Source organism: Lathyrus oleraceus, chromosome 6, assembly GCF_024323335.1.
Source record: "Lathyrus oleraceus cultivar Zhongwan6 chromosome 6, CAAS_Psat_ZW6_1.0, whole genome shotgun sequence".
NCBI classification, from domain to species: domain Eukaryota; kingdom Viridiplantae; phylum Streptophyta; class Magnoliopsida; order Fabales; family Fabaceae; genus Lathyrus; species Lathyrus oleraceus.
Window position 1 is genome coordinate 5432703 of NC_066584.1, and position 11398 is coordinate 5444100.

Below are 11398 nucleotides of genomic sequence, written 5' to 3' on the forward strand. Positions count from 1 at the left end.
ATATGTTGACAATCATCAATCTGACTAGTTTGTTCACCTTGAACTTCAATTCCTATAGAAATATCATTAGCCAAATAGCCTGACAAGTTGACAAAGCATCAATTATGTTTTCAAACAGGTAGTTCGCAATAAATAGATGTGACAATGATCGTATGATTGTGCTAGAAACATGAACTGTAATCCCGGGTCATGTTTGCCCTAATTTGAAATTTAAGTGATTTTTTATTATTTCTATTTAATTGTTTTTTCTTTCAAGTTGTTTACTAAACTCCGTGTTTTTTATTTCTCTAGATATACACCTATCAGATAAAAATTTGATACTTAAATCATTGATCTATGTGATTCGATATCTATTTTATTATTTCGCGACAACCATGCATTTACACCTACATCAACAAACTATCTTGAATTTGAATTACATTATTCTAACACTATTATTCACACTAATATACTGTTCGTATACATTGTCAAATATGATGTCTGAACTTTTGGTGTTCAAATAACACTATTATTGATTAATACTCTACCTTGTGTAAAAAAGTTATTGTGACTTTTCTATTAAACCTTAGTATAATTATCAACAATTCAACACCTAAAACAATAACATAAAACTCAACACGTAAATCAATAACATAAAACGCATAAATTTATTTGTTTTTCCTTTATAAGAAAAATCAACATTTATGGTTCAATCTTTTTGTGACTAAGACAAGAAGGTTGTTTAGAAGAACAGTGAAGACCCTAGGTAAGAAACTAAAGTTAGTTTCAATTAAATCATAAAATTTTGAAGAGATTCTCTTTAACTGTAAATTTAATGTAAAATATTTGTATAGCGGTCTTTTTTTTAATTATTTAATCATAAAAATAATATTAAAAAATATAAAATCATATGTATTATAGACCGTCTTACCCATCTTCAAAGACTGTCTTGAATAAAACCAAACAATACAACAAATTTAATTGTTTGCTTAGCAACTTCTTCTCCTATAAATGGTCCTAATGGTCAAGGGACAACAATAATGCTTTAATAAATAACATAAATTTCCAACTATTGGGTACGTAGAATCTTTGACTTGTTCACACATTCCTACCATTTTGAAACTCAAATAAATTTCTCATATTTAATCAACAAATACAAAAGGTATTCTAGAAGTTCCTTCTCCTTTTGGTTTGTGTTTTTGACTTTTTCAATTTGCTTCTTAAGATTCTTTCTCTCTTCTAAGAGAGAGATTGAAGACTTCATATCCAACATCAAAGCCACAATTTGAATAGCTTCAAGTTCTGAATTCTCTCTAGAAGTTGAATCTGGAAATTCCTTCTCAAGTAGTGAATGTAAAACTTTCCTAGTCCCATCTTCATATTCTAATGAAAACTTTGTATCCCTTAGATCCTCTAGTATTGCACATATCTGTAGGCCAATTCCGAAAAGTCACAATTATCAAGATGTAATCGAAAGACATCCTTCGATTATAATACACTGGCACATAATATTGACATGTGTCGAAACTTAGACATGTCTTTCAGAGGTGTAGCACAAACTATACATTAAAATAACAAGTTGTATGAATAAGTATCACTAACCACAGAAGCTAATTGAATGGGAACAGTATTTTGAATCTGATCCAAGTAAAACTCAAAAGAGATTCTTATCTTTTCACATCTTGAAAGTATCTTCTGTGATGTTATTGCCTAACCAGTTTGCAAATAAGAAGGTTATTATTTTGAATCGAACCAAACTAAAACTAACCTTTATAAATGATAACTTTGCATATAAAACTGAGTAAGGTTTGGAGTTGAAGAAGAAGCTACCAAGTAGAGTTTACTGGACTCGGAACAGTGTTTGATAACGAACTTGGCTTTATCCAAAGTGAAGTGCAAAGAGCATAATGTTTGAATTGCCAAGGCACAATTTGGTCTCGCAGATTCAATGGATAAAATAATTTGCAAAATTCTATCAATGAAACCTTGAAGCTCTATGCATATAGAACGGTGCACCTACACAAGAGGAAAATTGAGTCAAGTATAAAAAAAACTTGTTGGTGATGGTGGCATTAAAGTTGAGGGTACAAACCTTGACTTCACAACAGATTGGAATTGTAGCAGTGGTGTTGACCAACATAACTAGAGGTTGAAACTCAAGCTCAGCAAGAACAAGAATATAAGGATATGTAGTAGTATCTTTTTCTCATATATAACAAATATAATCTATCAATAATTGAGACAATTTTCAACCTTCAATAGGATTTATTTAATTATATACATACAATAGTTTTTTTTATCTCATAGGAATATATAGTAGTATCAATAGGATTTATTTTATTATGTATATGCAATTACTCATACAATTTGTGATTTACTTGATCTAAAAGGATACTTCCAAACTAAAATGGCCAGCATAATTCTTTCTGAAAGAGTTGAAATGGAGTTAGATCCCTAAGAATTACATAAGGTGGATAGGGAATTTACCCGAAAAGGCATCTGTACCAACCATATGGGACAATAATATAGGAAAATTGCGGATTGATTAACATTTCAATCGTTTTCCTTTGTTTTCCATCAAGTAAGGAAAAAGATTCTCTGTCCGTACTCTAAATAAATTCCATATGGATGAATAACATTTAATAATGTTCACAACAATCTCCTTGCAAAATTAATAGAAGACCCTCTTAAATACCATGTGTAGTGTCTTGTTAAATCCTTATTTGGAAGGGAAAAAACAGTGTCAAAACTTTAGTGTAGAAAAGGAGTGCAAAACATGTTCATTTCTCTGCCTCATGCACAATTATCTCCAAGACTTGATAAGAGACACTATCAGGTGACCAGTATGTTACATTAGCAGACACTGAATTACAAATACAGATCTTTAACTATATTAAGCACATAAACAGCCGTTGGAATCCGGAGACATAAACACTCAGCCAAATCATTTACAACAGATTTGCCATAAAATTGTCTTTTTACCATTACAACAAAGTATAACTATGAAACTGCAGTCAAGCAGTAGGGATTGCTGTCAATATTAAGCCAGCCTTAGGCACTGTCAGACTCATTTCCAGAATCAATATTCAAAGGTTGAGGATTCTTGTAGCCACTAATCTCATCCTTGTAACGCTTTTTATCCGCTTGGGCTTTTGCCTCGTAAGGTTCCTTCTCCTCCGCTGTGTATTGAACATGCAAAGAAACAGAAAAACTTAGTTGCAAACACATAAATATAATAGGCTTTGATCATGATCATAAATGACATCAGGTGGAACTTTGATGAAATGAAATAATGGCAACCAGCTTTACCTGACAGGTTTTTCCATTTCTCTCCGAGTACTCTTCCCACATCCGTAAATGAAATTCCAGGATTAGTTTTCTTTAGATTCTGTCATTAAAAGAACATCCATGTTAATTTCTTAAATCCAATAGAGCTATAAACAATTCGGCTTAATGCCAAATTTGGCTATTGAGTTCAGAGCATGAGCATGAGCCCAGCTATATTAGTATGGGGCCTCCTGAGGCTCTAATCCATTAATTACAGGTTTTTCAGATGATTTCGTACTATCTATAACTTGGCATTATAAAGGTGTTCTTTACAAATCCAACCAGTGAAACTTGACTCTCACCCCTTAATATTGTAGAGCAAAATAAGGTATACAAACATACTTGAACATCCAATCGAATCCCCAAAAACCCAAGGAAGGCTAGGTAGCCATGCAGAAGGGAAGAAGTATATACTACCTACCACCCACAACTCACACAACACAATCAAATCCAAAACCATATCACCAATATCTACGACATAAAACGAACCTCTCTTTCCATTTGAGAAAAGAACATGAAACCAGACAGTGCCCTCTTAGGTGCATTTGGGTCCTTTTTCTTCTTCTGTTTCTTCTTTACTCCATCAACATCAGCATCTTTTGATCTCTTCTTAGAACTAGACGCCTTAGAAGACAAGTCCTTCTTTGGTTCCTTCTTGGCAGGCTTCTGAAAATTAGTCACCATTAAGGTGTTAGGGAGACCAAAGATTTAAAGAGTAGAGGTGAGGTATCACGTGATAATAAAAGCAAATCACTTACCTCCGTCTCACCACCACTTTGGCTGGCATCAGAGTCATCTGCACCAGAATCATCAGTAGGAGAACCTCCATCATCCTTGTCGATAACAAAATCTGAATCCTGTAGACATTTTACACCAATTCATAATGTATATACAAAAGCAAACAAATTCTAGATGGAAATCCTGCCACGTGCAGCCCCATAAGACATACTCGCATGACATGCATAAAAATACAGAGCCCATGCACAGAACCACAACAGTAAGCAGTTTAGAGAGCATAACAAACTGAAAGGCATAGATGGATTAACAAGAGAAAGTTTGACTGCAATAACAACAGACATGCAAATTTAAGAATGGCAACACTGAAATTTATTTAGACTTCAAAGCCCACTTAAGTACTTTCATGCTCATATATATTCAGATGTTGTTGGATATAAATAAATACTTTTACCTCAATCACTTAAATTAGAACACCAATATACCAAAAGCTACTCATGATCTACAAAACAGGGTAAAAACAATATCAAGTACAGATTAGGCACCTCCTCGTCACTTTCATCTCCACCAGCTTCATTTCTGATGCGCTCAAGATGTGGATCAACAGCATCATCGTCATCATTCTCAAGAACCTTAGCCACACCACCAACAGCTGGTTGGGCATCAGCTAAATTCATAATTTTCAAGCCCTTCGAACTGCATGTGCAGACCAGAAGTGAATTGCTTGTGTAACAAACAATTAGTTGTAATAAATTTTGGCAGTGAGCTGATATTTACCTTATAAAACCATACAAATTGTGGTACTCATTTCTCTGAATATTACGGAAGAGATGCTCTTGCTCAGATTTTAGTCTGATAAGAAGGTCAAAATAATGCATGTTTGAACCACCAGCAGCATGTCTCTCAAATTCCACATAGTCAATCTGGTAAGAAATTATGAAACCATAAAAAACTCTAATTTGTAAGTATCATATGCACATCAACCAGTAACTGGTATCTGGTTATCAGTAATTACAATTGGATTTTACCTCTTCATGAAGAATAAGAGTGGGAGGTTTAGGTAGAAAGAAGAAGCTCTTCTCAAGGGGATACAGAATTCCATCTTCAGCTTTCAAAGATGATTTCACTGCATAACCATCTTGACAACTCCTAAATTTTCCAGGCTTAGTAACTTTGCCCCCAGACAAACCACGTAATACTGTGGTGAATACTTCATGGATAAGCCCCTGAAATTATGAATTAAACATATCAAATATTGTATCACGTGATTGAATGACCCAGAGTTACCAAATTCTCACACCAACCCAATCAGCAAAAATGTGCTCTTTTTCATTTCCCAAGTAGCTCCTGAGGAGCAGTACCGCGGGTTATATATCAATAAACCAATTATCAATAGTTTAGTCAATACCTTGTAAGACAGCTCCAACTTGTCTTTGTATTTTGAGTTATAAAGATCTTCACTTATTGCCAATTCACTATCGACCACAGTATCAGTTTCAAACTATACAGAAAGGTGTTGAGTTCAGAAGCAAGCAAAACATGTATCCACTAAATTGGTAAACCACAAACCAACAAAGTAAGAAAATTACCTGCATCACTATGTGAGGGTACAAAGTTTGTCCCTTCCGAATAGGGGGATCAAGACTAATAATGACAAAGGTATGCGGCTGATTAGACTTTGAATACATACACAGACAGAAAACATGAGAAGATGTCAGTATACTTAACAAGTCCAGAGGAAAGCATCAATAAGACATGTGTGGCTTATATCAAAAACAAATATCGCTGATATAAAAGCAAGGATCAGGGGATAAACCTTAGGAAGTAAAAATAGGCGAACCACACTGCTGTACTGGATTTTGAAATCGTTAGCCTGTCCTTGAAGTCGCAAGAATGACAGGTGTAACTCAACACTGTATCGTCCTCTGCACAATAAAGCAAATTTCTATTATTACATAACAAAGTTTTCCTTGAAAGAACATAATACAGCAGAAGCGTGCAAGATACTGATAAGTTCAAATAGTTGAATGATACATGCTGTGCACTTAAAGATATTACCTTGGTGTAAGGATTGCAATACCATCAAACGTAACAACGGCATCTTCTCCTCCAGCACCAACATCAGCCATAGACATTATTCTATCACGGAAAACCTTGTACCAAAATGATTTTCCAAATGTCAGTTACTTATAATTTGTTATAAGATGATATTTATTAAAGTCGCGAACAAACTCACCTGAGCAGAAGGGTGATTTTCATCACCAACAAACTGGGTGTTGGAACTTGGTATGTGGAAACTCATCTCCATCAAAGAATCTTTCTGAGATCGTAACAAAAAAAATATTAGACCAAAACAATGCACTTCCAAAACAACCCTACTAACTGCAGCCTACAATGCTATTCAAGCCCAAATTTGGATGAGGAAAGTTTACTTTTAATCAGCTGCAAGTTGTTCTAAATGGTAAGAATTCTTTAAAACTCACAAGACTACATAGATATACCTCATTTGCTCCAGTTGTGTCATCCACATGAAACTCCAATATCACATCATTTTTTCCTTGAAGGTTTGTTTGAGAGACATCTGCTAAAGACACCTCAAAAGCTTGCTTTGAACCAACCATGAAAGCCAGCATATTTCCTGAAATGGAAATAGAAGCATAAGGACATCTACTAGTAGTATAACCATATAGAGGCAGTCAAGTCAGTTCCATAAAAAAAGATCCACCGTGAAGGGAAAGACTGCATTCGTGGATGAGATTAAGTTCCTGTTTGAGAAGCAAACCCCATCCCCACCCAAAAAAAAAAACAAATTCCTGCCTTATCAACCTCTCACTTTAAATAGCACTAGATGTAACTACCAGATTGGAGGTAGTATTTAGATTCATTTCAGTCATATAGAAGAAGAAAATCAATTAGAAATAGGGTACAAAAAACAACAGCACATAAGTTCCAGCTATAAGTAAATTACCCTGCAATTTACAAAGGGAGTGTGCTGCACTCCAATTACAAACTGAATGGTTTCAACTAAATTTCTTTGAAAATAGTAAAACGCTGAAGGTCATTCGTGTAAATATTACCAACCATTTAGGTCAACTTCTCCCCAATTGCGCCCAGTAACAGAAAGTTGCTTCTCCTCAACAGTTATGCCAAAGGTGTTTTGGAAATAATTGGCCAAGCTTACAACATCCTGCCAAATAAGTATAAAACATCAACATAAAAATAGTAATAGAAAGAAATCCGAGTCCAAATCATTAATGTTTTAGATCAGTCAAAGTGTTAATCAAAAGAACAAGAATAAAATAAAATAAAACTAGATAATTGAATTCCTTTTTGTACATCAAACACATGTAAATTGCAAATTAAGAGGGAAGAGAAAGCAACCTGATCACGAAAACCAGTGAATTTGTAGAACAGCCCATCTTTAATCTGAACACCAAGTTGATTAGTCTTTGGAACCTTCATCCATGTCACACCCATTATATCCGACTTATCAACATCAATCGATTTACCACCTCCTTGTCTCTTCCATACAATCCCACCAGAATATATTTTTATCTGCCCCGGATTCTGCAACCAAAATAATATGAACATAAGCGTCATAGATAACAATTGCTATTTTCAGTCACCTATTCACAAATTTACAATAAATTTTCATTTTCTTCTCCTTTCATCAATATTTATCATTTTAAAAATAGCAAAAAATTGATAAAACCTACACATAACTGAACATAATAACACCATTAATGTGATCCAGTCCAGCAGTAAATAAATTTACCTCATCTCCAGATACAGCTAATTTTGATTTTTCATCCGTTTATATATCTTATAGCTTCCAAATTCTCAATAAATCTTACTAAAAACGAAACTATCAACATACTTCGAAAATAAATATACAGTTTCTTACACTATGATAAAAACACTAGAGATTAACAATAAAGGAGGGAGATGTAAAATAGAGAAGAAAACCCTAAAGTTGGGATTTGTGATTTTGAAAAGGGAACCGAATAGGGGAAGTTTTGGGGACTGAGAGGGTAGCTGGAGCAATTAGGGTTTTGAAAAAGGGGAAGTAAAGAGAGATTTGAGGGAAGAACGTCGAAAAGGAAGTAATCAAGTTGGAGAGAGTGAGAGAGATAGAGAGCTGACCGTGCCACCGCGGCCGCCGAGGGTAATATTGTTGAAGAGATGACCGTCTGTCATGGTGGCGAGTTGAAGAGAACAATGCCGCGAAAGGAAAGTATATGTCTCTGCACTTGCGCGGGGAAAGTATATGTCTCTGCACCTAGCTAAGCATATATATACAGACAACAATATGTCTAAAAAAAATTGTTTTTTTAACAATGAAATAATTATAAAAGAAATATGAACAAATATATTCATTTTAGTCTTTTAGAAAAATGAGAAATTTAATTTCTTTTTTGAAGTAAAAAAGTAGGCAAATAATCACTCAATTAATAATCTTTTTTAGACAAATGGGAATAGAGATAATGAACCATTTTGCAACACTTTAGATTGATTAAGAATAAAAAAATTACAAGAGATCAAGATAAAAAGCTGACCTAAAGGAAAAAAAAATTAACATAAAAAATTGTTGAAATCAATTCAAAAGAATCTTAAATCAATTCAGAAAAGGTTAAGTATTCAACTACCAAACATACAAACACCAAAGTTCACAATCTAACAAACTTATGTACACATAAATTGTGAAAAAATAACGGGGATAGGATAATTGCACACATCAAAACTAGAGATGACTTAGATGGACTCAAACCTTTGAAACTGGCTAATGAACCACTATCAATATAGAGGCAAGTCCATTAACCAACAATTCATCGTACGATCAACAACAAGCAATAACCCCAATTTTGAGTCTGTTAAGAATATTTGTATATAAAATAATCTTACATCGACTATAGCATTTTATTAGTTGCAGTTTCTCTCTATATATAATATAATCTTCGTAAGGTCTTTTAAACATGCGGTTTATTCAAACGTCTTTCACTCTCTTATATTTCAATATGATATATAGAGCTTGTTGAGATTCAATTGTTCGTCGTGTTTTATCTGACTGATCCATTATCTAATGAGAAAAAAATTGGTGACTCATTCTGGTCACCATCATACCGACGTTTTTCCGGCCACAATCTGCACTGCCGCCACTAGCATTGTCGCTTCTAACGTCCTTCCGGCGAGATACCTATACCGCCAAAATTGCCTCTTCCAGATCGGAGAGTCCTCAAAATCTCCTCGTCGTTCGTCTTCCCATGTGCCCACACGCGTTTAGCATCCCCTCCCGTCGTGGTTTCCATTGCCGACGTAGTAGTCCCGTCTCTTTCCATATTGGTACTCAGTTTTTCATTTCAAGTCATCAACTCACATGGGAGACACCAATTCCTCCATATTTACTAAAGTTTCTCTTATCCCGGGTGAGAGGCTTATCGGGACATTCATTTAATCATATGTGTTTGTCTTCCACTACCACGGTCGTGGTGGGCGAAACGAAGGACATGATGACCAACGCCATGGTATTCTTTATAACGATTGTAATCGTTACGATCATATTGAAGTTGAATGTCGTACAAAGGCAATAGAACAACAACGACAAGATAGGGTTGTTGTTTTCGCTCAACCAACTATCACCAAAGAAGTTATTGTTCCAGTCGTTGATTATAATGAGTTCCTCCAGTTTAAAGCAGCTCATCAACCATCATTTTTTGTCATCGTTGCTCTGTCTGGTAATCTTGTAGCCTTTGTCTCTACATCCTCTTCCTTTGGTCCTTGGATCATTTACTTTGTTGTCTTTAATCATATGACTGGTAATAAATTTATTTTATCTCACTTGTCTTATTCTGATTCTTTTCCTTATGTCACTATGGTCGATGGCTCTAAAATAAAAGTTCAAGGTCTTGGTCAGGCACACCCACTTCCAAACTTGTCTTTAGACTATATGCTCTATATTATTGATTGTCCTTTTGATATAATATATGTTAAAAAGCTCACTTTTATTCTTGATTGTTCAGTTATATTTATTGATAAGTCAGTTTATGTTAAGGATCGACGTAGAGGACGGACGATTGGAACAGGGAGTAAGTCCGGAGGATTATATCATGTATCACCACATGTGGCATACGCTTTCATTGCTTCTCAAAGCCTTACACAACAACTTTTAGGTCACCCTAACCTTAATAAAATGTGTCTTTTAGTTCCTAATTTTTCTAAACTTTCGTCATTTGAGTGTTAGTCAAGTCAACTAGATAAACACAATTGTCACACCTATTGTCAACGAGTAAATAAAAGTGATGTGTCATCTTTTGCTTTAGTTCATTATGATATTTGGGGTCCTAGTCGTGTCAAGTTAACTTTAGGATATTATTACTTTATAATCTACATCGATAATTTTTCACGATGTACTTAGTTATTTTGGTGAAACCCCGTACAAATGTCTTCCGTATACTCTAAGAATTTCCTGCCGAAATTAAAAATCATTTTAACACCTCTATTAAAATTTTACACACTAATAATGCTCGTGAATGTGTGTCATCTCAGTTTCAATCTTTTTCAACATCAAAGGGGATTATTCATCAATCATCATGTGCTCACACACCACAACAAAATGGTGTCGCTGAACAGAAGAATCATCATTTAGTTGAAACTGCACAAACTTTTTTACTTCACCACAATGTCCCTTCTTGTTTTTTGAATGATGCTCTTCTCACAACTTGTCACCTTATCAATTGAATATCTTCATTCCTTCAAGATCAAATTCCACACTTTATCTCAAACCATCAATATGATTTTTGCCTCATTCCTTTCTGTGTCTTTGGTTACATATATTTTATTCATGACCTCAGTCCAGGTAAAGACAAATTATTTGTCAAATCTATCTTTCTGGGCTACTCGCACATACAAAAAGGATATCATTGTTTTTGTCCCCAACTTCAATGATGCACTGTTTCCTACGATGTCATATTCTTTGAAACCTCATAATTTTCTCTGCCTCTGTGTTACTTGGTGAGAATGGTACTTCAAATGCTCGAGATATCCCTTCCATCATCCCACACCCATTACACCTTTATTGCAAGTCTACCAGCGACGGGCATCCTGTCCATCAGAGGTTAGAGATGATAGTGATCCACCAGCATAATCTCCTGCTCCAACTGTTCCTCCAATTATGTCACCTGCATTTGGCCTTCCAATAGCATTATGAAAAGGTATTCGATCTTATCATCATAATCCTAAATATGCTTATGTTTTAAATTATGGTCATCTATCTACTTCCTATATCTCTTTTGCATCTATTGGGATTATGTGTTTATTCTTAAGTCTACAGGTGAAGTCATGACTAATCCCAATTAGCGTC

At 34.7% G+C, this 11398-nt stretch overlaps 2 protein-coding genes across 2 annotated transcripts; both read right to left on the minus strand.

Annotated features, from left to right (window-relative positions):
* Positions 1-878: 878 nt before the first annotated feature.
* On the minus strand, positions 879-2647 carry LOC127096667 (U-box domain-containing protein 6). Its single transcript, XM_051035215.1, has 4 exons — positions 2072-2647; positions 1810-1995; positions 1582-1689; positions 879-1408 (listed from the first exon to the last, which is right to left on the minus strand). Exons 1-4 carry the CDS (start codon positions 2117-2119, stop codon positions 1103-1105), a joined length of 648 nt encoding a protein of 215 aa, XP_050891172.1. The 5' UTR covers positions 2120-2647; the 3' UTR covers positions 879-1102.
* A 200-nt stretch (positions 2648-2847) lies between these two features.
* LOC127096666 (FACT complex subunit SSRP1) lies at positions 2848-8379 on the minus strand. The gene is made up of 16 exons (XM_051035214.1): positions 8185-8379; positions 7423-7608; positions 7123-7228; positions 6543-6679; positions 6278-6361; positions 6100-6194; positions 5858-5966; positions 5631-5717; positions 5450-5542; positions 5070-5267; positions 4819-4964; positions 4587-4737; positions 4065-4163; positions 3796-3972; positions 3289-3367; positions 2848-3158 (listed from the first exon to the last, which is right to left on the minus strand). Exons 1-16 carry the CDS (start codon positions 8236-8238, stop codon positions 3031-3033), a joined length of 1929 nt encoding a protein of 642 aa, XP_050891171.1. The 5' UTR covers positions 8239-8379; the 3' UTR covers positions 2848-3030.
* Between the last annotated feature and the right edge of the window lie 3019 nt (positions 8380-11398).